Genomic DNA, 25,269 nt, shown 5'->3' with positions numbered 1-25,269 from the left:
AAGTCAGTAATATGACTTATCTCCTCCTTGATCAAGAAGACAAGCCAAGATTCCTCCAGATGCCTTATGGAATGTCTTATCTTTCGAGTCTCAGAACCAACTAACTATGCCTTTCTTTTTTTAATCTTTGAGCTTACATAGTAATGCATTCTCGTGTTTCTTCTTTGCCTTTTTTTAGATTCTCTTTATGACTTTATACGTCAAATGTAGATATTTCTCGGACACAGATCATCTTTATTACTCTCTTCTCTCTTTTATCTCATTCTTTTTTATTTTATTTTATTGTGGTACCATATATATAACATAATATTTCCATTTTACCCACTTTCAAGTACACAGTTCATTAATGTTAGTTACATTCACAAGGTTGTGCTACCATCACCAAAGGCCGCTGATTCTTTTTTTTTTAAGCAATTTTATTGAAGTAAACTCACAAACCACACAATCCATCCAAAGAGAACAATCAGTGGCTTTTAGTATAATCACAATGTTGTGCATTCATCACCACAAAAAAAAATTTTAGAACAATTTCATTACTCAAAAAAAAAAAAATTCCATACTCCTTAGCAGTGAGTCACCTCCCAGTCCCTCTAGCCTTCCCCAACCCTACATAACTATTATATAGTTTCAAGTATCACATCTAAATGAACACCGGATCTCTATCACTATTATTCCTCTTTACCAGTGGCTGGATATCTTCATGCCTGCTTTTTCCTTGGTGCATTAAACTCAGTATTTGAAAATGATCGTCTTCATTCTCGAAACCAGTTCTGCTTGAATTACATTTTCTATTAATGGTACCACCATTCCCTAGACACTCAGGCTTTAAGCCATGGGTTATTAACTCTTACTTTGTCTATATTCACTCAGTTTTCAGGTTCTGTAAGATTCTATCTCTGCAGTTTACTACATCTTAATTGTAAGACTCTCCTTGATCTTATGCCTGTCTTCTTGAATCCACTGTACTTACTGCTCTTAGGCTGACATTCTTAAGGCGTAAGTCATCATATATCACACCCATACTCTTCAGATACTTTCATTGATAATACTGATATTTATAGCCTCTCATAAAGATCTTTCATAGAATTGCTTTAGTATACCTTTCTACCTGTTTCCTGTCTCTCCTTTACTCTACCTATACTTAAGTTTAACTGCATTATTTATTTATTGTTTTCCAGACACTTTTGTTCTTTTGCTTATACTATCTCTTGATATAATGATTTTACTTCCATCCTCTCCTTCTGTTCAAATTCTATCCAATTGTCAAAATTTAGAATTGTAAAAATTCAGCTTAAATTCAGTCTTATCAAATAAGCTTTCCTTTCTCCATTTTTTTTTTTCTGGTGGGAAATAATTTATTCTCTATTCTGACATTCTGTAATTTTTTGTATTTGAACCATTTTTGTCTGGTTTTATACTTATTCCTTGTTCATGACTCACCTGCTACATTTAAAGCTCTTTAAAAGCAGGGATCATTTTTTTATACATTAATCCAGCCCAGTGCTTTTTACTGAATAGATATCAACTATTAAATGAATACAATGAATCAAGTTATTAGTATTTGACCTAAACCCAGAGGTACTTTATTTATTCAAACATAGGATAGCACTTGTGAAGAGTCACCAAAATAAATTAATTTCATTAGTTATTTAAAACTATTCAGGAACTCTAGACCATCAGTGTTTGTTTTTTATGTTATGGTAGCCTATTTTTTCACATTTCATATCCTGAAATACCACGAACATTCATGTGACTCAATTGCATTTGCTTTAAAGAATCTTTTGACTTTAATTTTTATTTATATTATATCTGTTAGTTACTTTTGCTTAGTTTTATATTGGGTACGACAATCCTCAACATTTGTATGGCCTCAGAATCTACACAGGATTTCATGAGCAAATCTTTTAATATTAACAAAAGTGATTTGTTCCATCATAATTTTCCTATCCTTGCCTTGTATATATGAACAGTGGGAATTTATTGACTCTTGATTTTGAGGCTAGAAGTCCAGAATCAAGGTGTCAGGAAGGTGATGCCTTCTCCCAGAACACTGGAGTATTTTGGGGCTGTTTCCTGGTGATCTATGGTTCTTGGTTTTTCTGTTACATGGCATCTTCCCATCTTTCATTCTACATATAAATGACTTCAGTAATCAGGAATAAAACCCAATCTGATTCAGTGAGACCACAACCTTAATTAAAGTATCATTTTGAAGAGATCTTATTTACCATGGGTCTACATCTACCAGGATGCAGACCAGGACCAAGAACATGTCCAAACTGGGTTACACAATCCAATCCACCACAATGCCCTTATTATTATTATTTTTTAAAGATTTATTTCTCTCCCTTTCCCCCCTGTTGTCTGCTCGCTGTGTCCATTCACTGTATTCTTCTGCATCCACTTGTATTATCAGGCAGCACCAGGAAATGGCGTCTCTTTTTTGTTGTGTCATCTTGCTGCATCAGCTCTCCGTGTGTGTGGTGCCACTCCTGGGTGGGCTGTACTTTTTTTCACATGGGGCAGCTCTCCTTGCAGGGCACAATCCTTGCGTGTGGGGCACTTCTACACCTGGGTGCCCCAGTGTGGCACAGCACTCCTTGCATGTGGCAGCACATGTGTCAGGAGGCCCTGGGTATCAAATCCTGGGCCCTCTATGTGGTACGCAGATGCTCTTATCAGTTGAGCCACATCTGCTTCCCACAGTGCCCTTATTATTATTTCTATTGAGGTATTAGTATTGAGGTATTTCCTCAAGTATATATAGTAAGCTCATGAGACAATTAAAAGGATCAAGACATCTTCCTTTTATGTAAATATTTTCTGTAGTCCATGTGCCTTCACTGTGGCTTATGATGTAATCAGAATGGTTTCAGAGTGTAGAGGAAACAGTTCGTCTTTTTGTTGTTAATTTTTAAAATATTTTAGCATTTATATTTATGGAAAAATAGGCTTTTGGTATAATATATTCAACCAATATAATAAAAAGTCCCATGTCCTAGTGCAGAAAACTAAACTAAACAAACTAACCAAATAAACAAAACCTTATTAAAGTTTCCTATATTTAATTCTGTAGTTGTTCATCTGAATCACATAGCACAAAAATTGGCTTTCTAATAGTTTGTTTTTAGGTATTTCCTAATTGTGCTGTGCTATTCTAATTGAGTGTTGACTATTGGGACTGAACCTGTTTGTTTCCTGATTGTTTCTTCTTTTTTCTTTTATTAAAGCTCTGCTTTTCCTTTTTTTTGTCTCTTTTTCCTCTTCCACATTAACTTTGTTTATCTACCTAGGAGTGATAAAGGTTGGCCTTATTAGCCATTGCCTACCAGTTAGAGAATTGCCATTTTTGGTTCTTCATTGAGGTGTTCAGTATTCTCTCGTTTGTACTTACTTCACTTGAGGGTATAAGATTTCTCAATAATATATATGTGAGCTATTTCTGAACTTCAATTTAAATAGGAACTTTGAGTGATATTTGGTGATTAATCAAGTAAATGAACATTTGAAGAATGAAAAATAGTTTTGTGTTTTATCATACTGAAAATTAGGGGGAGGAGGCGGAGATGGCTCTTGTGATTGGGCTCCCATCTACCATACAGGAGGCCCCGGGTTCGATTAACGGGGCCTCGTGGTGAAGGCAAGCTGGCCCACGCTACCACCAAGAACTGATGTTCTGCACCCCTGCAGAGAGCTGAGCGCAGACAGCGAATGCAAACAACAAGGGGTGGGAGGATTAAATTTAAAAAGAAAAGAAAATTAAGGGGATATTTTTGCATGAAATTATTCCTACTGAAGTCATGATAATTTTCTAAAAGTTAAATCCAGGATAGAATTTTAGGCTTGTCTTATTCAGAATCTCTTTACCACTTGTCTATTTCTGTCCTGATTTTTTTCCCTCCTTTCCTTGTTTTTTATAATTCATTGTTTCCTTACCTCTTTGGCCATTTGTTCTCTCATTTTTGGTTTCTTTTTGTCGGACCACCTCTCAAATGTTCCATTCTCCCATCCTTGACCTTCGTCTCACACTTCTTTCTTGATCTCATTCATTCACATTTTTTTAAAATATATTTTTTATTGAAGTATATCATTCATCCATGAACATGCTTAAACAATAAGTGTATAGTGAAGATTGTGAACCTACAAAATAAACATACGTAACATCATACAGGGGTCTTATGCATCACCCTTCCACCAACACTTTGCCTTGTTGTGAAACATTTGTTACAAACTATGCAAGAGCATTGTCAAAATATTACTACCAACTGTAGTCCCTATATTGGTATATTTTTCCCCCAACCCACACTATTTTTTAAAAACATATTTTTATTTTAGAGGTTGTAAACTTGCAAAATAATCATACATATGTGTAGATTGCCCATACAACACCCCTTCACCAACACATCACACTGTGGTAGAGTATTTCTTACATATTATGAGATAATATCATCAGACTATTACCACCAACCATGGTCCATAGCATTGGTAATGGAGGTGTATGGAAAAAGAGTGCCAAATTCATTCACATTTTTTGTACTGTCATTTCTGTGCTAATGACTTCCAAATCTTCTGCCATGGTATTTCCACAAATGGATTCATACCTATTTTGGTGTGTGATAGGCATGTCTACCTCTTTCTTGTGTAATTTCCTTCTTCATTTGGTACCATTGTCTACACAGTCCTCAAAATCAGAACTCTAGGAATCTTTATCTACCCTTTCCTCATCCACACATCCCACTAATCACCAAGTCTTGTAATTCTGATCTCTTTAAATTCCTTTATTCCTGCATCCCATTTCCATGATTCCTGCCTCAGCTCAGACCTTCATTTCTTGCCTGGCTAAGTGGGGATACTTTCCCTGACTCCCCAATCTAAATTATGTCTCTCTCGTTATATATGTACTTTTCCTCAGATTACTGATCCCATTTATAAATATTTCTTATGCTTAATGTTTGGTTCCTTCATTTAAATTCCATAAAGGCAAAGATCATGTCAATTTTGGTCAGTCAGTGTTGTAGTCTCTGTGCTAACACTGTACTTGATACGTAGTAAATATAGATATGAAAGAATATTTATCAAATGACTAAATAATATACTTAAAGAGCCTCCAAGTTGGGAAGCGGACTTGGCCCAGTGGATAGGGTGTCCGTCTACCACATGGGAGGTCCGAGGTTCAAACTCCGGACCTCCTTGACCCGTGTGGAGCTGGCCCATGCACAGTGCTGATACGCACAAGGAGTGCTGTGCCACATAGGGGTGTCCCCGCGTAGGGCAGTCCCAAGTGCTAGGAGTGCACCCTGTAAGGAGAGCCGCCCAGCACAAAATAAAGTGCAGCCTGCCCAGGAATGGCGCTGTACACACGGAGAGCTGACACACAAGATGACGCAACAAAAAGAAACACAGATTCCCATGCCGCTGACAACAACAGAAGTGGACAAAGAAGAACATGCAGCAAATGGACACAGAGAGCAGACGGGGCGGGGGAGTTGGGGAAAGGGAGAGAAATAAATAAAATCTTTAAAAAATAAATAAATAAAAAAGGCTTCAAGTAGTTTGCCTGCCTCCAAGGAGGCTTGCCCCCTTAAATCTGTCTTTCTCCCTACAGCCAAAGTGATTTTTCTAAAATGCAGATTTGGTGATATTGCTCTTCTTTGCCTCTGGAAAATTCCAAGTTTTTTAAAATGACACAAAAGGTTCTTTTATACCTAATTCTCAAAGCTTATCTCTTAATCTGTCACTCACTTTTTGCTCTAGTAATATCAGACTACTGGTTTGCAGTGTACATAAATCCTACCTTTACTGACATTCCTTTGCATATACTATTCACTGTATCCCCAAATGCTACTCTCTTAACTAATCAATTACTAAAAATCCAGCAAAACACTGTCAAGGTTTCATTTCTCCTGCAAAGCTTTCTTATTCCTTATTAAGTTACGATTCCTACTTCTGTACCCTTTTTTGACAATTATAATTGCATGACATTTAATTTTGTATTGTATGTTTTTTCCTTTTTCTTTTTCTTGAGGAATTATAGAAATATAAGCTGTGGATGGAATAAAAATATATCCTTTAGTTTTTTCCTATTTTGAAATAGTTCCTTTTAAATGACATTAAATGACTTTAAAATATATAAGCTGATATAAAATTAGATGTTAAAAGAAGACAACAAATATCATTATGAATTATTGGTGAAAGGTAGATGTTAAGTTATAATTAATCATATGATTATATATGCCTTGCATTTCAGATTTTGTTAGTGGAGCATTAAATAAACTTAAATCTAACAGAACACCCACTATTACACCTCAGCAGGAAAGAACTGGTAGGTATACTATGTATATATTTAAGGAAAATTTTTGTTGTATTTTATAAAAATAATTACCATAATTACCTAACTTATTTTGGTTTAATCAAATTAAAATATTATTTTCAATGGAGATATTGTCCTATGTTGTAACCTTGCTTAATTACATTGGATATACTGTACCAGAAATTCTAGATGACAATTTTTTAGTCTAATCTTACTCATGCTTTTTCTGATGCTATTGAACATGTGAAATTAGCTCAAGTAGATTGTATGTCCTTATACATGCTCTGCCACAAACAAAGCTTATGGATTTAAACACACACACACACAAACTTGTTTTTGTTTTCAAACCAGAAGTTGAATTAGTGTATGCTTCAATTTTTAATCTTCATTTGTATAGCTGAAAATGTTCAGCCCAACAGATTAACAAACAATAGGATCTTTTGTTTTATTCTTCAGAGTTAAAGCAAAAATAATATTTAGGTTTTTGTTGCAACTTTTTCATTTTAATCTCCTTTTCTACATTAATATTTATTGTGTATTAAATGTACCTTTTAGTCTATTTTAAGTTACTTCTGTTTCTTAATCTTGCCTCTCTGTGACTTCCCTATATTCATTTTAAATAATTGCAGTGTTTGTTTAGTTATATAACATATATACTATATTGTAAATGTATTCCTTCTCCCTGTTTTGCTTAGCTCTAAGTAACAAGTTTATGAGAAGAAACTGTATAAAGCTTTTGAATTTTTAAAACATAGAGAAATTACAAATTGTGTTTTTTTGTTTTTGTTATTTTAGCTCAGATATCTGTATCACCAATGATTCTTACACCAAATGCTAAGCGTAAACTGCCCATAGATTCTTCACATGGCTTCTCAAATAAGAAAAGGAAGTTCATCAAGCACAATTTTAATTTTGAGCTGTTGCCAAGTAATCTCTTCAGTAGCAATTCTACACCAGGATCAGGTAGCAAGTAGAATTTTCTGTAATTGTGTTATAAACTTTGACATGAGTGCCTACTCTGAATAAAGTGCTATTTCATATTAAAACCGCCCTTCAGGAGTCAGAACTTTAATCTGTGTTTTATCAAATCTCTGATGTTTATAAGGTCTCTACCCTGTTAAAATAGGCACTGGTTCAATATAATTAATGTTTGTGTGTATGTATGGTTTTTTTTGTTTTTCCTTCCCATTCCCTTCCCCCTGCCCTGCTGTTTTTGCTGTCTGTGTCCATTCGCTGTGTGATCTTCTGTATCTGTTTCTCTTTTTGTCTTTTCTCATTTTTTCTCCTCTAGGATTCACCAGGATTTGATCCTGGGGACCTCTGATGTGGAGAAAGTTTCCTTGTCACCTGTGCCACCTCAGTTCTTGGTTTCTGCTGTGCTTCACCTTGACTCTCCCCCTCATCTCTCTTCTATTACATCATCATCTTGCTGCACAACTCATTCATGTGGGCACTGGCTCGCCACACAGGCACTTGGTTCACCGTGTGGGCACTGGCTTGCCACGCAGGCATGCTTTCTCTTCTTCTTTTTCACCTGGAGGCCCCAGAGATCAAGCCTGGGTCTTCCCATATGGTAGGCGGAGGCCCTATCACTTGAGCCACATCCGCTTCCCTGTGTGTGTGTTTTATGAATTCTATTGAAAGTATGTTAACTGAGTGAGAGATTGAGCTTCTGTGGCTATCATTGGTACTTGGATTTTGTGTGATCAGACATCCCGAATCCTACTTTAGTTGCTTCTAGATCTATAGCTATGACTCTCTTGCTGTCTTCTGTTGAATTAAGATGGTCAGAGGTTTGATTTTTGAATCCAGATTGGAGGTGTTATTGTTGCGGAAACTATTGTGGGTTGGGGTTTTTGTGAGGGGTATTTTTGAAGTTATATACTTGAGTAGCTTTTATAAGCTTTAAAAAAAATGTTCCTTATAAGTCTAAGAAAAAAATCAAAAAAAAAAAAAAAAGAAAGGAAATATTTTTTAAAAGTTCCTTATGGCATAATTTCCAGATCCCTTACCAGCCTAGCTATTTTCTTCCAAATGACCTACAGTTTGTTAATATTTTTCTTAAAATGTGATGATCAGAATAGATCACAAGTTACTAATGTGGCCAACCAGAACTTCCAGTGAATATTCTGACTGTGCTGATTTGAATACTAGATTTAAATAACAACCTGTGGTTTTCCAGAAGAAAATCACTTCTTCACATGCTCTTTATCATTCCAAAGTATAATAAGGATTTCTAGGCTTATGTCTGTACCTCAAGTAGTTTGGTGTTTTTCAAATTTTTAAGTGTTTTTCTTTACAAATTATTTTGCAAATTTTTAAATATTTAAAGTCTCCTGTTTGGAGGACTTTTTCCAAATGACAAATGGGAACTATAATTCTGCTTGGCCTTTGTTTGCTTTTTAACATTACATCATCCTCCCCAAACAATGAACTTATTGATTACTTCTCCAAGCTCCCCCAAAATATGTTAAACATTCTTATAACATTATTATGAGCTGTTTAATCAGTGACTTTTCTTTACAAATAAAAGTTCAACAATAATTCTATTATCTTAACTTACCATTTTTCTTTGACTCTACTTTCTAAATCATAATTCAAAAAATTCTGCAAAACTGAAAATAGGTTGGTTTCTAGGTTTGAATTATAATAAATATGATACTTTAAAAAAATGTATAAAGTCAACAGCATTAATCTACAATCCATAGAGTTCCTATTTATAATTTTTTCTCATACATATGGTAATTTTGCATTGTTCTACTCCATGTATTCCAGCTATGCCTCCTTGTGACCACTGACACATTTCCCAGATGTCTAGACTGCAGTCCTAGAAAAGTTAACTGTGTCACATTGGATGCATTATATTGGCCTCCAAATTTTTCTTTAGTCAAATGCACCACAAAGCCCCTGTAATGATTTTAGTTCTTCCATTTTCAAACTGAAAAAACATGGGTATCTATGTCTAAGGATCTGTGTGAATTTATTAATAATGATAATGAGTTGAGAGTATTCATATTTGTTCAGTGTATACTAGGCATGATTCAAACATAAGCTTTTGTTCATAACTATTTACTTTTACTCATAATTTTTATTATAGTCTGTTTCATGATATAATGATATTAAATTAATTAATTGAACTTCTGTTGTAACCACTGATTGTTAGTATGAAACATGGCAATAGCAAAGTAGCTAGGTATATGTTATAGATAACTAGTTTTTGTTCATTTGTCAAATATAATTCACTCCAGGGTCAGGTAGATAGCATTTGGCTAGCAAGTGTGTATTGGATACTCAGGTATTGGGTACCATTGTTTGTCAATGATTTATTTATTTATTTTTATACATTCACAGGTGTTTATTGATAGAATTTTTTTTTTAAGAGTACTACTCAATACCGAGCACAAATAATTTAAGAATACAGCTCAAAATGATAAATGGGAAATTTTAAAATGCAAAGAATTTCTATTCTATTCTCTAAAATTTATTTCAGGGGACTTTTTTTTTTTTTAATTAGAAAAGTGGCTTTAGAGAACAATCATGCAGAAAATACAGTTTGCATGTACCACCCTATTAACACCAGTGTGGTTCATTTGTTGAAAGTGATAAAAGTATATTCTTAAAATTGTACTATTAACTTTAGTCCATCGTTTACCTTAGAGTTCACTGTTTCTTGTACAGTCCAGTGGATTTTTTAAAAAATTTATTCCCTTTTTAACCACATTCAAATATATAATTGAGTGCTGTTAATTATGTTCACAATGTTGTACTACCACCACCACTGTCCTCAATGGTTTGTTTTTGATAATAGTATTAATTGATATAATGATAGCATTAATTTATACCACATACTGTATTGACATTTATGTACATTACAGTAATATTTATACTCACCGTACAAGCCCATTTTCAGAGCCTAAAGCCATTTCTTAAGTAGTGGGGCAGACCTAAATCTGTCTGGTTCCAAAGCTTACTCCATCTCCAAAGTGCAACAATGCCTACTTTTCTTATATTAGTAAAAGAGTTTAACACAAAACTCTAATATAAAAGTATGTTTAATCTGACCTTTCATTTACAACTAAAATTGAGAAATTGGTGCCTTTTTTTTTTTCCTTGAGTTTAGTTATTTGGAACCCTAACCCAACCAGAAATTATGTGATTTTGTTGTTGCTAATAATATTTTATACTTTTAAAAAGTAAATAATTATTATATGTGGTTATTTTTTTAGCTAATATTGATACAAGCCCAGAAGGGTCATCTCAGAGTTCACTTTCTCCTGTAGCCATCAGTGGAAACCATTTGACCAGTGCAGGTGGGCAAAGGCGAAGTAAAAGGATTGCAGGCAAAAACGTTTGCAGGTAATTTAGCCCGGACAGTTTGTGTCTTCATTGTATAAATATTTGGTATATATAGTTTAAAAATATTTATCTCTCTACAGAGAATATTTGCATTATTTGAGTCATAATATATAAATTCCCCTCTGCCTTTATATTCTTACTAATCAAGTGCCCTTTATATACCCACCAGGGAAATATCATCAATCTGAGTTCACTTTGCTTATAAAATCTTATTTTGCATTGGTGTGTGTAATTTGAAAATTTCCTGTTAGTTTAAAAAATGAATCTATTCTAATGACCCCAGTTTAGAAGTGACTAACCTTTTATAATAACAGGAAAGATAATTTTTATATGCAAATACAATGCGTACCTATATGGTATCTTAAAATTTAATTGAGGGAAGTGGATTTGGCTCAACTGATAGAGCGTCTGCCTACTATATGGGGAGGTCCAGAGTTCAAACCCAGGGCCTCCTGACCCGTGTGGTGAGCTGGTTCATGCACAGTGCTGATGTGCACAAGGAGTGCCAGGCCACACGGGTGTCCCCCGTGTAGGGGAGCCCCACACACAAGGAGTGCACCCCATAAGGAGAGCCGCTCTGCATGTAAAAAGTGCATCCTGCCCAGGAGTGGCACTGCACACATAGTGAGCTGACGCAGCAAGGTAGTGTAACAAAAAAGAGACACAGATTCCTGGTGCCGCCAACAAGAATGCAAGCGAAAAGAACACACAGTGAATGGACACAGAGAGCAGACAACTGGGGGCGGGGGGCGGAAGGGGAGAGAAATAAATTTTTTTTAAAATTTAATTGATTTTAGAAAATCCTTTCTCTGTTCAATTATTAGCAAGATGATTTCCTGATGATTTTCTCTCAAATTGCATTTTGCAAGAATTCCTGGTGTTTATACTGTGATAATAAACTGACATTTTAAATTCTACTCTTTTTAGGGTAGAATCAGGAAAAGCAGGCTGCTTCTCTCCTAAAGTTAGTCGTAAAGAAAAGGTTCGAAGATCTCTTCGTTTGAAATTTAGTCTGGGGAAAAGTAGCAGAGATGTAGTAAGTGTCCATTTCATTGATCTGTTTATATTAGCAAAAAACTGTGGGCTTGATACACTGAGACATTTTTGACACTGTCTCTCCTTTAGCTACTGTCTCATTCTCTATTCCCCTTTATAGCAAATTTCCTATTCTTAAGTTGATATCTCCAGTTCCTCTTTCTCCACTCTCCTTAAACCTATTCCAGTGAGAATTTCATCTCTACCATCCCACTGAAACTGTTCTAACCAAAGTCACTGATGAATTCAGTGTTGATCAAACCAATGGTCAAATGTCAGCCCTTATTCGACTTGACCTGCCAGCGGCAGTCAGCATAGTTGATCACTTGCTGTTCTTTGGTATTTCTTTCCTTGCTTCTAGGACACTAACACTCTCATGATTTTCTCTCTTCTTCACTGTTTATTTTTTTAATTCCTTTGCATTGGAAGTACCCAAAATCTAGCTAGTTCTTGGACTTCTCTTTATCTACACTCACTAAGGGTGATCAGATAGTCTCATAGCTTAAAGTGTTCTAGTTTACATCTCCAGCCCAGAATGCTCTCCTAAACAATTTGACTGCTTCCTTATCATCTGCCTGCTTAACTTCCTTCCTGGGAAGTTCAATAGACATCTCAAGTGTAACCTGTCCCAAACAGTGCTCCTGAGATGCACTTATTTGCTGCTACCATTCCCCTCTCCCCAACCATACTTCAACGTGCAGTCTTCCTCATGTCAGTTAAGACAGCTCCATTCTTCCAATCATGGAGGCATTCTTTTTTTTTTTTTAAGGAGGCACCAGGAATTGAACCTGGGACCTCGTACATGGGAAGCAGGCGCTTAACCACTGAGCACGTCCACTTCCCAGGTAGGCTTTTTTTCTTTTTCTTTTTTTTTTAAAGACGTATTTATTTCTCCCTCCCCTGCTCATGCCCATATGAATGGATTAGTACAAACACCATCTTTTTGGGAGATTTACCAAATACAAACTGCTGTCACACACTGCTTTACTTTTCTTCATCACACTTTTCACTTTTTATTGTTTATCTTGATTTTGTCTAAGTCTCCTCATCTAGGATGTAAACCCAATGACAGTAGGATTTTTGTCTTTTTTTTTTAATCAGCTGTAGAAGATTTTGGTAATTACAAAAATTTACTTTGTCTTAATATTTTGAATTAACTAGATTTATTAATCAAAACCTTTTCTTTTATTTTTGTATACAGAATGGATGTTCTGATTTTAGTAGATATGAAAATGTTGGTCGACGACTTGCAAGTCAACAAAGTTTAAAAAATAGGATTGAATCTGTAAAAACAGGTCTACTTTTTAGCCCAGATACTGAAAAAATAACAAGGAAAGGTACAGTTAACTGGTATTCTTACAGTTTTACTCAAAAAGTCTGCTTTAGTGACTTTTTTAAGATAAAATATATTAAATAATTTGCTATTCTAGAAATTAGAAGTTCTTGTTTTAATAGTGAGAATATTTGAACTGGCAATGTGATCTATAAACAATTGGAGGATACTTATAAATATGAAAATGCTTTATACTCTTACATTAAAAGCTTCTTTTAGCACAGATCTTTAATTTATTGTAACTAAATGCTTAGTACTTTTTTGGTCATGTGTTTGGGTTATATTTCAGAACTAAGTTAAATATAAAGGATTAAAAGTCCTGAACTGCTTTATTTTAGGTTCAAAAAAGATCAGTAAGTCTGAGGAAAACTTACTAACTCCAGAGCAACTGGATGGAACAAATCACCGGATGTCTTGGACAGGACCTAGTAATTCAAGTTATCAAGACCCAGATGCAAATGAAACATCTCCGATAGTGAGAAATCTTGAGGTGGAAAACACTTCTTTGGATCCTGGTCTTATGGTTGAAAAGTCACCTGTTACTTCATATGAGCTTACCCCCTCTATTGTACACAATAAGAATAATAGCAGTCTAACTGGAAACTCTTTTAATGGGGATGAAAATAACTTGACCACAGAGACTTTGGTGAAAATTCAGAAGGCATTTTCTGAATCTGGAAGTAACCTTCATTCATTGATAAATCCTGGGCAGTCATCAATAACTAATATGGGGAAAATAAAATTAAAGGAAATGTCTTCTATAGAATATAGCCCAAAGGAAAATCTGTTTGAAACTAATGATTTGACTGTGAACGAATCAAAGAAAAAGCATGAACACCAAACTAGTAAAGATGAAAATAGTTTTTCAGAAACAGACTTCTCCGTACATCAAACTCAAGAATTAGGTAGAGAAGCAAAATTTTATTCAACTCAGAATAAGGTGGGAAATGGAAAAATCATTTTTTCAAAAATACCAGAAGATAATTTAAGCACACAAGAGTTCACCAGTGATGAACAAATAGAGAAAGAGAAGTCCCCAAGGGATAGACTAAATACTAAATTAAAGGAGAATGAAAATGTATTTGACGAGAATTTACTGAAATGTTCAGTTTCTGGAAACGATCAGGCTAAATCCTCTTCTTCAGAGCAGATTACAAGTAATATGTCAAAACCTAGGCCTATGAGAATTATTAAACAGCAGTCTCTGGTGGAAACATGTGATAAAATGGTTTCAGAAAGTATAAAAATGACAGAGCATGGAAAGGTTTCAGACCACATACAGTGGTTTAACAAGCTTTCTTTGAATGAACCAAATAGAACAAAAATTAAGTCACCTCTTAAATTTCAGCGTACTCCTGTCCGTCAGTCTGTCAGAAGAATTAATTCTTTATCGGAGTATAACAGACAGCCTATAAGGTGTAAGTTGTCAAGTTTTGCTACTGCTGCTTCTCCTCTGGTTAAATCAGTGAGCTGTGACAGTGCTCTTTCCTCTTGTATAGAAAGTACATCAAAAGATTCCTCTATTTCATGTACCGTATCAAGTCCTAAAGAACAGAAGGCTATGTCATGTAAACAGTCAAATACTAATGCAATTTCAAAATCAAACATGAATTTAGCTTCTAAATCTTTCTCAAAGATGAAGGAACCCCCAGACTTGGTGAATGCTTCTCTCAGGTCAAGAATTTGTAAAGAGGATGTGGTATCTGATGGCCAAATTAAGGCTCCTTTGGATGACCTGACTAATCATGATATAAAACCTGTTGTAAATAATATGGGCTTCTCTCCTAGGATAAATAGCAGGGTCCTTAGGAAACATTCAGAAAGAGAAAGGGTTTGGTATAAAGGTTCTCCAAAAAATCCTATTGGAAAAGGTCAACTGCTACCAACAAGTAAACCTGTAGATTTGTAATTGGTAAATGTTATTCTTGTCATTAATGTGAAAATTAGCAATTCATGATATGACTTGTAGGATAATCTGTATGTTAGTTTGTAGCTCAGAATGATCGTTAAATGATAGATTTTTCTCTGAAACATTTTAATTTCATTGCATAAGCAACTTGGATGCTTATACCTTTGTAAATAACTGCTTCGTTTTTTTTTTAATTATGACAGTATTTAAACTATTTTTTATTGTGCTCTCTTGAAGCAGAGGTTATACTTTGCCTTTTTTAGTATAAAATGGAGTGGATTTTAAAACATTAAGTTTTGAAAATGCATCAGTTTTATTTTTATATATGACAGGATGAGTGGAGTTAGCTATGCCTATTTTCTGTTATTCCTCCTAAGATAAGGTTTTTACAAAAAATTTCTAGCATTTAAAGGAAGCGGTAAGCCCTGCAAACCTTATGTCTTAAATTATATTCAATTAATGTTTATTATCTTTTTAAAAAATTCTAGAAATTTGTTTCACTGACATCCTAATACTTTATTTCTGTTTGGGGCAGGGTAATTTGGCTTATTGTCTACAGATGTGTACAATGTGTTCCTTTGAAGTAAGAATAATGACTAAAGCAAAATGATGTCTAATGGATGCTCATATATTATACAGAAGTGATTGATGACTTTTAAAACATACTGTATGTTTAAAGTGAATTTGCATAAATTTTTTATCTATTTTGTTTAATATAGAATTTTAAATTATTTAAGGAGGAGTAATTAAACTTGAAAAACTAATCAAGGTGATTTTTTTATATGCAGATACTTGGTTTTTTAGAATTTAGAATAGGTGATGGACCTCTGTACCTTTAACTAGGATAAAAGCCTTTGGTGGTTTTGTCTTGTGTGTAATGTTATTTATTTAGCATAGATATTAAAGATAACTTTCTAGAAAATTACGTGCCTGAGACTCTAATGAAATTCAAACTACCATATAAAATTTGACCCAAACTGCCAAGCAAATCTTCTATATTTATATTTTAAATTATTTAATGAAATCTTAGGAAATACAAATCTTTAAGAAAGTTTTATGAGCAATACAGCATATTCTCTAGGTTTTAGAGGAAAGAATATACAGGCAGAACTGACCACTAAAGATAGTTTTGCAGGTCAAGTGTTAGAATACCACATTCTGATGTTACAGAAGAATAGGACAGCATTGCACACCGACTCCAAGCAAACCAGACTCACCATACACCCAAGTTTTAAGTCATCACATATTTGCTTTACTCAGTTCTACTTGATGATTGTACATCTGTTTTATTTCAAAGTGAGTTCCCGTTTCCATATTCATTCCCTAGGAATCGACCCTTTAGAACCAGTATTTGACTTATGATAAAAGATTGTAAAAATCTGTAGATATAAACTTATTTACCTGACATCAAAATATAGAATAGACTTGTAATATAGAATAGGCATGCATTTCAGATGTTTGTGGTATTTTTAGTAGGAAGTAGTAATAGAAAATATTTGTAAACTCTGGGATGTATGTTTAGTTCAAAACAGTTTTTTTAACCTCACTTTGAATTTTTAAAAATGATTACAACCACATATGTCCACTGGAAGGCTATGAAATGTTGAATTGGAAGACTAATTCCAAAAGAAAGCATATGTTGCTAACTATAAATTACCTGAATTAGTGACTTTTCTGAGGAATTAGTGATTTTTTTTAAAAGAAACTACCTACATGCCATTCTCATTTTTGTTAGCTGAAAACTGCAGTACAGAATATATGCTTAAAGGTGTAGTAACTGGAGAAATAGTCTGAAAAGCTGAATTTTAGACTTGATTTAGTCCAAGGGTTCTTAACAAGGGGTCCATGAGCTTGAATTGAAATTCAAAATGTGCTGGTGCAGGTTGATATATTTATTAAATAATACACAGTATAGTGTGAACTTAGTAAGGGGTCTGTGGTTTTCATCTGACCTGGGACAAAAAAGGTTAAGAACCCCTGATTTGGGAAGCGGATCTGACTCAAACAATTGGGCTCCCATCTACCATGTGGGAGGTCCAGGGTTCTATTTCCAGGGCCTTCTGGTGAAAGGCAAGCTGGTCCACATGGTGAGCTGGCCCACACGATAAGCTGTCACACGTGGAGTGCTGGCCCATATGGAGTAGTGGCCCTTGCAGAGAGCTAGCACAGCAAGATGATGCAGTAAGAAAAGACACAGAGGATAGACAGAGATGCAGCAGACTAGGGAGCTGGGGTGGCACAAGAGATTGAACGCCTCTCTCCATCCTGGAAGGTCCCAGGATCAGTTTCCAGCGCTGTCTGGAGCTAAGACAAGCAGACACAAAAGAACACACAAAGAGTAGACAGTGAGTGCAAAACAAGGCTGGGGGAGCGGGGAGGGGGGGCAGGGGCAGAGATAAATCTTTTTAAAAAAGGAATCCTTGATTTAATCTCTGTTTTCATTTTTCCTTATACAAAATGGAGGTAAATTAATACTTAGGTTACTAACTGCACATGGATATTGGATCAAATGATAAATATACAAATGTACAAAGTTAAAAGTGTATATGTGCAATAACTTCAAAGATTATGCTTTAAGTATAAAGATCTAATATTTGATTAGCAACAAACAGTACAGTCATACAGCTGAAAGTGGTAGGCTGCTTGGTAATATTCTCTATCATTAACTTAAATATATAGGGTTTTGATAATCATCAAGCTCAGGATATATTTGATGTTTCATTTTAAAAATAAATATTGCATGATGTATAGAAGTTTTGGGTTATTTTAATCAAATTTCCATTCAACACAAAGGCGGTACATTTTATCAATCCCATTTTTCTAAGTACAAAGTGAAAATAGTGAACACTGCTAAAGTAAAATTCAGAATTGAAAAAAATCTCAATATGTGTGAACAGTAAATAGTAAGTCCCAGCTTGGTCTCTGAGTCCAGAGTCAATACATAGTAGCAGTCTTGTTTAACATGCATTGAAACAAAACAAAACAGTAAACAGAAAAGCATACATGGAAGAAAGCTCCAGGAAGGAGGCTTGGCTTCAAGCCAAAAAGCTGTGTGTCTCATGAATGACTGTTGCCAGCCCCTATTCCGTGCATAAAATCGTTACGGATGATAAAAGAGAGCTCTAACCTTATTAAGTTGTTTAGTTATCCTCACCACCACCCCCCCTTCCCAGGTACATTACACATCCCTGGTCCTTAAAGAAATTTGTAGAACTATCATACTGTATTGTATGGCTTAGATTTTTTTTTTATACCAAATTTCAAATGTTCAAGATTGCATACAGTAGGAAGTTTATAAACCTTTATTTAATAAAAAATCCTGGCTCTACCTGGATATGTTTATGCAAGTGCTATTCCTGGGATCCATTGGCATGGTTTCTTTTCAGACAAAAGTTGAAACTTTACTTAGATGGTTTAGATGTAACATTCAGGACTAATAAACCTAGAGGTTTTTTGGTGTATCACTTTAACAGACGTCCTTAGCGTCCTGTATAACATATCCCCCAAATTCCTGCTCAGTGAAAGGGATCCTTAAGCAATATATACTTTATTGCCACCATTGGAAGATCTTAGGTCCTCTTCATCTTCTGTAACCCTTGCCCTTACCTCCTCCCTCTTCCCACTACAAGACTTGTTTAAACTGGTAGCAAAATTAACGATGGGCTAGTGGAGGCAAAGGACAGACGCGGCTATCTGGCATACTCTGTTTAGATAATAGCTTGAGAAAGGAGGGGAATTACTTCCATAGGGGTCGATGGAGAAAGACGGTCTCTGAAGGATGTTGACAGTCAAGAAAATGGGGGAGTGCGGCGCTGTGTGCCTGACGGGCGAGATGCACACGCACCCCGGCACGCTTTCGGTGGAGTGTGGGCGAGGAAGCCTCCACCTGCGGGAGGAGGAGCCGGGGCGGAGCTAAGGTGCGGAGGGAGGCGACGCAGGAGCCGCCCGGCGCCCGGTCGCCGGTGTCAGAGGCCTTGACCGCAGCGCGCTCCCGGGGCTGCCTGTAGGTGAGTACTGCGCTGATGCCCTCTCGGCCTTTTGCCTCGAAATTGAGACAGGCGGATCGTTTTGGGGATTTGAGTGTGGGGGAGGGCATTCTGCGGAAATGCTCGAGCTGGAGGCTGGGTACCAAAGAAAGATGGGGGGTTTGGGGGGTCGGCTATAAATAAGCGGAAAGGAGTACCAGGACCGAGGAGAAGAGATTGGACAATCATCAGATCAGAACGGTGTAGGCATGAAGTGGAAATCAAACAGACTGACTTCCTGCATTCAGAGCAGACAAGGGAAAGATGGAGGATGGAGAGGCTGAAGTCTGCCTCCGGCGTTTTCCGTCAGAACTGCAGGCTTCGCTCCGCACTGCAACGCAGAGCTGTTCTCAATTCTCTGAGGAGCAAGGTTTTAGATCTAGAGGTCACTAGAAAAAGGTTTCCTTTTACAAAAGAAGAAATTGTGGGTACCAACTTCAGTTTCAGGAAAGAAAATGTACGAGTTTCCTCCTCAGCCCCTTCCCTCCAAAGAAAGAGGGAATCAAAGGGAGGGTTTTCGAGGCCGCTGCCTGGAGCATCCACCCTAACCAGGTTAGCAGCTGCAGAGGGAAGCTGTGTGAACATTTGTTCCCATGTTTCCCTGACTTATCCATAGAATTAAAAATTTTTAGACAGATTGACTCCCCAGGCTAGTTTTCTCCTTCTCTCTGCATTCCTGCTGTCATCAACCCCCCTGCAGAAATTCTGACCTCCAAAACTGTAAGGATAAACTGGTCAGCCTGAGGCAATATTACCATCATAATAATAGCAACTGTAATAGGGCGCTCACTCAGTGCCTGGCATTGTTCAAAGCCCTCTTACATGTATTTGCACGCTTATTTTTCACAACTGTGTAGATGCTTTTATTATCCTTTTTTTTTTTTTTTGTAGAAGAGGAAACTGAGGCAATTGCCTGAGATCATCAAGCTAGTATGTGGTAGAGCAAGCATACTTCATCTCCTCTACCAAATGGCAGGGCAGGACCAGGCCTGTGCTGTGGGTATTTTCATTCCTCTCAGGATGTCAAGCATAATAGATGTTTGATAAGTTAAAAATGAAAGAGCAAATGAGTTTATATGGCTATGAGTCTCCAAAAAAGAGTCTGGAGGTCATCAGAGGGGTGGTGCTTATGCATGCCTCAGCAGGGTCCCAGAGACAGCCAAAGTAGATACAACCCCAGGTACTGGTTCTCATGAGGGCGACAGAGACCCACAGGTTCTGTGTCCATGGCAGATGGATCTGCAGTTTAGTGCCATGTCAGTTGGCCCTACTTTGGAGTTTGTGTTCCTGAGTGTGATGGAGTTGGACTCAGATATGACCTTTCTACACATGCTTCTTCTGTCACTTTTACCGAACCTGTGCTTGGTGCTGGGGTTGGTGTATACTCAGGAGACCTGAATCTCTGGACTGTCCATGTGACAGCCAGGCCCTGAGCCTCAGCAGACTTGCAACCCCTACCATCTAGTTTATTGGACTTACACAGGCCAGCTAACAGGGAGGTGAAGAAGGTCAACCATCACACCAGGGAGCCAAGAGTGCCTACAACTGCAAGCAGGAGAATTGCATCCATCATCCATGTGGAATCTAAGCCCCCTCTCAATATAGAGGTGGAGTGTACATAACCATCCCAGGGCCACAGGATGGAGGAATAGAGTATGGATTAGAGGAGACTTACTGATATTCTACTGTGGAACTATTGTGATTAGTAATGGAAGAAATTGTAGCACTGATGTGGAGAAAGTAGCCACGGTAGCTGCTGAGGGTAGGGACAGGGAAGAAGAGATATGATGTGGGGGCATTTTCAGGACTTGGAGTTGTCCTGGGTGGTACTGTAGGGACAGATGCTGGACATTGTATGTCCTGCCATGGCCCACTGGGTGGACTGGGGGAGAGTGCAAACTATAGTGTAAACCATTATCCATGTGGTGCAGCAGTGCTCCAAAATGTATTCACCAAATGCATTGAATTTGCCATGATTATGAAAGAGGTTGTTGATGTGGGAGGAGTGGGGTGAAGGGGGTTGGGGGTATATGGTGACCTCATATTTTTTGAATGTAACATTTTAAAAAAGAGAGAGGAAAATTTTTTAAAATTAAAAAAAAATGTTGCCTTCTACCACCCCCTAACCCTTCTGTGCTTCTTTGCTATTTACATCTTATAAATGTTAAAGAATGGTTACAAAACACCTTTCTGTTAGTCTCTTTTCTCATGAGACTGGAAAAATTCAAGATGTCACCATTCCTCTCCCTTTCTCAGAGTTGTTCTTTTTGTTGTTGTTAGGAAGAGTGTTCTTTTTGTTGTTGTTAGGAAGTTCTTTTTGTTGTTGTTAGGAAGAGTGTTCTTTTTGTTGTTGTTAGGAAGAGTGGGAACGAGTGTTAGGGTCAGGGACAATCAGGTCTTTCAGGAAGATGCAAGGAAGATTTAAAAAAAAAAAAGAACTGCCATTCCAGACCAACCTTCCCAAGAATGCAGGTACCTAAGGAATTGAATAGATATACCTTGGACTGTTTTTTTTGTTTGTCTGGGGTTTTTTGTTTGTTCTTTTAATACCTTCCCACAGTTGATACCCTGCGTAGGGTAGATATTTAAGACAAAAGCAGACCTCTAAGGATTTCTTCATTGCAGTTCTTTTTTGAGTGGTCATTGAACCATTCCCTGTAGTGGTATAATGGCATCATCATAATTGCCAGTTTTGGTCAACTGATATATGTTTGGTTTTTTTTTCTGCAGATTAGGATGGCCTCTGTAATGCTGTCTGGCTTAGTGTTTTGGCTGGCATTTGGATGGACTCCGACATCTGCTTATAGCCCTCGGAGCCCTGACCGTGTCTCAGAAACAGACATCCAGAGGCTGCTCCATGGTGTCATGGAGCAGTTGGGCATTGCCAGGCCACGAGTAGAATATCCAGCTCACCAGGCCATGAATCTAGTGGGCCCTCAGAACATTGAAGGTATTTACTGAGTTCTGCCTGTTTGAAATTTCCATTGCCATTTTAAATAGTTAGCACATTATTTTACACTTCTTTATTTGTGGTAAAATATACATTTTTAAGTGTACAATTCAGTGACATTAAGTACATTGACAAAGTTGTGTAACTTTCACCTCCTATCTATTTCCAGAACATTTTCATCATCCCAGAAACTCTATACCCATTAAGCAATAACTCCTAGCCCCAGCCTCTCTCCCAGCCCCAACTAGATACCTAACTATTCTAGTTATCTGGAATAGTTAATACATTTTAAAAGTCTATATCCTCTCCTTTGTTTTCCCTTTCTTCTTTTTCTACACAGTGTCTACATATACACCCACATGAGAATATAAGTCTTATGAGGGCAGGGACCTTATCTAATACACAGTTGTAGCCCCAGGACCTAGCACAAAGTCTAGTACATAATTGATAACTGACATTTGTTGAGTGAATGGTGGAGCAGTTAGTGCTGTCCATAAAGAAAGTTAGGACCCAGACCCCAACTGTGTCCCTTAGCCACTGCCTGCCACTACTTGCAAAAGAATCTCAAAGTGTAGGAACTACATGCTATGGTTTGATTCTTAGGAATAACTGCAGGTACACTAAAGAGGAACCAAAAAGTACTGACATTAAGATTCTTAACTATGTCAAAAAATTTTTTTAATTTAAAAATGTAATCGTTAGTATGTCAGTTAAACTTTGGGGGGGATGGCAAGACTATTTTCCCCCCAAATTTTCTACGTTTCTGACAATGTGGGTATAATAGTTTTATCAGAAAGCAGTACATTTGTTTAATGATTTATTTACAAAGAGATCCTGAATCTAACTCCTGTGAACCTTATTACTATGCCTTGCTTTGAATCCTCTCTGATCCAGAATGATCTCCTTTTCCACTGAGGTAGAGCAATAGCATGGCTAATATAGGTTCAAAGCAAGGGAGCATTTCCTTATGGTATCAAACATTTGCCAGTGGGAATGGATCCTAAAGAAAAATGTGAATTCTCTCCCTGAGTTTTCTCAAGACACACACCCAGCTAAATGCCACTCCCTGGGGGTTGATTATGCATAATTTTGCTGGCATTTCTTATCTTCTAAAATTACTACCTGTCCTGGGGTCCTGTTAGTGCCATGGATATTGTTGACACATGTTTTACATTTCTGCAATTTTTAATCCAGATTCTTAAGCCACTGAATAAAACTAATTCTGTTGATGTTCCAGATGATGTTTAATTTTAGGAGTGGATTAAACAGATGGTTTGAATCAGTAAGCATGCAAATTTAGCATAGGGCTTGAATCATCAAATCAGACAGGGCTTTACTGCCACCCCTTTTGGGGGAGAACCTAAATCCTGTCCAACACCTGCCACCTGTTGCTTCAAGCACACCTATCCATTTCAGACCAGCTCTCTTGAAACAGTAAACATCTTCCCTTTTAATGCAGTAAATGCTTGGTTGGTCACCCAGCTGTTGCCATGGAGAAGGCTTTCTGAGTTTCCTGAGTCCTGATCATCTATGCTGGAAAAGAAACAGCAACTCTCTGAATATTAAAAGCCTGTGTTTATTAAGAGCCTCATTTGATTCACTCAGCATCCCACTGTTTAGTACCCAGTATATGCTAGCACTGTGAGGAGACTGGGGCAGTTCTGCCCTGAAAGATTTCAGTCTGGGTGGGGGTAGATATATAAAAAGTTATTACAATGAATTGAGGCAAGTGTTTGGTGTATATACTGCCATGATTATGTAGATACACAAACAAGCTGCTGCCAAGGAAGCAAGGGGTAGGAGTAACTTATTCTGCTTGGGGTGGCTGAGAGTTGCTGTAAGGAAATGTTGCTTTTGAAGAAGCAGCATTTCACTTGGGTTTTGAAACTTGAATATTAATTCATCAGGACAACCAGGCATTCTAGGGAACAGCACGGGAAAGGCATGGAGCTATGAAAGAACAAGGATTAGGACAAATCTGTTTCTATTATTACTCTTGGGGTAATGTGAAGTCACAGCAATCTCTCCTAGTCCATTATAGTCAACTGTGCCATTCCTTATTCCTCACTTCTACAAGTATTAAATGAGTTCCAGGGACTATTTTAGATACTAAACATGAACCTCAAAGAGTTGCAGAGCAGAGATGATATAGTCCTTAAATTAAAAAAATAAGTAAAACATATATGTTGGATGGTTATAAATGTTATTAAAAAATAAAGTGGGGAAGGGAAATGGAAAAACAACCTAAAATAGGGGTTGGAGACCCTCACTGGGAATGTGAGCAAAAGTCTGAAAGAGTAGTTAGAGTAAGTTGTGTGATATAAAGGAGGAGAACATTCCAGAAAGAGGGTACAGAAAATGCAACAGCCATAAAATGGGAGCTGTTTGAGGAATAGCAAGGAGGCTAGTGTGGCTGGAGTGAAAAGACTCAAAAGTAGTTGGAGATGAGATTGGGGTAATGGCAAGAAGGGGAGGTGGGAGGCTGGGTGTGTGGGGACAGATCATGTAAGGTCTTATAGGCCTATCAGGCCTTTGGCTTTTCCTCTGAGTGATATGAGAAGCCATTAGAGGGTTTGGACAGAAAGATGAGGTCAACCTATATTTTGAAAGGATCACTCAGTTTTGAAAATATCCCCGTAGTCAGGGAGATAAGGAATAGGGAGATCACATGTAATACCCAAACTATAAACAATTTATTTCATTTATAGTTCCAAAATATAGCTGTAATTTGTCCTCTTCTCTTTAGCTCTGCTCCAAATTCCCTGGTCCAAGGTACCATGGTCTGGTGTGACTTTCTGAAATTGCCTCTTATTTGGTCTTCCTGTTTCTGTCCTTGGTCCCTTCCAAATTGTTCTCCAGAGGAAATCCAGAGTTAAACTTGCAAAAATAAGTTTTAAATCAGACCATGTCATGCCCCAGGCCCCCACTTAAAATCTAATCAATGGCTGTCCATTGCACCTTGAATAAAAATAACACTTCTTGTCATGACCTATAAGGATCCACATGAGCTGACACATTTCCTGCCGTGCCTTCCTCTCTTACTTTGCTCCATCCACCTTGGCCTCCCTTCAGTCCCACAGTCACACCTGTGTCTTTCTACCTCAAGGCTTTCACACAGGTTGTTTCTTCCACTCTGCCTACCTGTATTCTCATGTTTAGGTTTCAATTTCAAAGTCACCTGCTGAGAGAAGCTTGCACTGACTGCTCTCAGCAGCCCCCCATTCTCTATCACAGTGTCTTCCCCACCCCCTTCCTGTACTTTTTCATTTTTTAATTGTGGGAATATATATAACAAAATTTCTATTTTAACCATTTTTAAAAAATGAATCAATTTTATTGATACATATTAAT

General features: G+C 37.0%; 1 protein-coding gene across 2 annotated transcripts in view; it reads left to right on the top strand.

The window, feature by feature from the left end:
* ARHGAP11A (Rho GTPase activating protein 11A) overlaps positions 1-25,269 on the top strand; it is a 97,465-nt gene that overhangs the window by 14,027 nt on the left and 58,169 nt on the right. The window contains exons 7-12 of one of the 2 annotated variants that reach the window (XM_004455358.5): positions 6,248-6,322; positions 7,106-7,273; positions 10,537-10,666; positions 11,594-11,702; positions 12,903-13,038; positions 13,373-15,865. In XM_004455358.5, the coding sequence (XP_004455415.1) occupies positions 6,248-6,322; positions 7,106-7,273; positions 10,537-10,666; positions 11,594-11,702; positions 12,903-13,038; positions 13,373-14,943 (2,189 nt within the window). In that variant the 3' untranslated portion in view covers positions 14,944-15,865. Of the gene's footprint in view, positions 1-6,247; positions 6,323-7,105; positions 7,274-10,536; positions 10,667-11,593; positions 11,703-12,902; positions 13,039-13,372; positions 15,866-16,752; positions 16,771-21,703; positions 21,919-25,269 lie in introns of those variants that run through there. The other variant, XM_058293864.2, reaches the window with a different exon arrangement.

The sequence above is a fragment of the Dasypus novemcinctus genome, chromosome 3 (assembly GCF_030445035.2).
Source record: "Dasypus novemcinctus isolate mDasNov1 chromosome 3, mDasNov1.1.hap2, whole genome shotgun sequence".
Taxonomy (NCBI): Eukaryota; Metazoa; Chordata; class Mammalia; order Cingulata; family Dasypodidae; genus Dasypus; species Dasypus novemcinctus.
The sequence above is the reverse complement of the archived record's forward strand: the minus strand, read 5'-3'. Positions and strand labels throughout refer to the sequence as shown.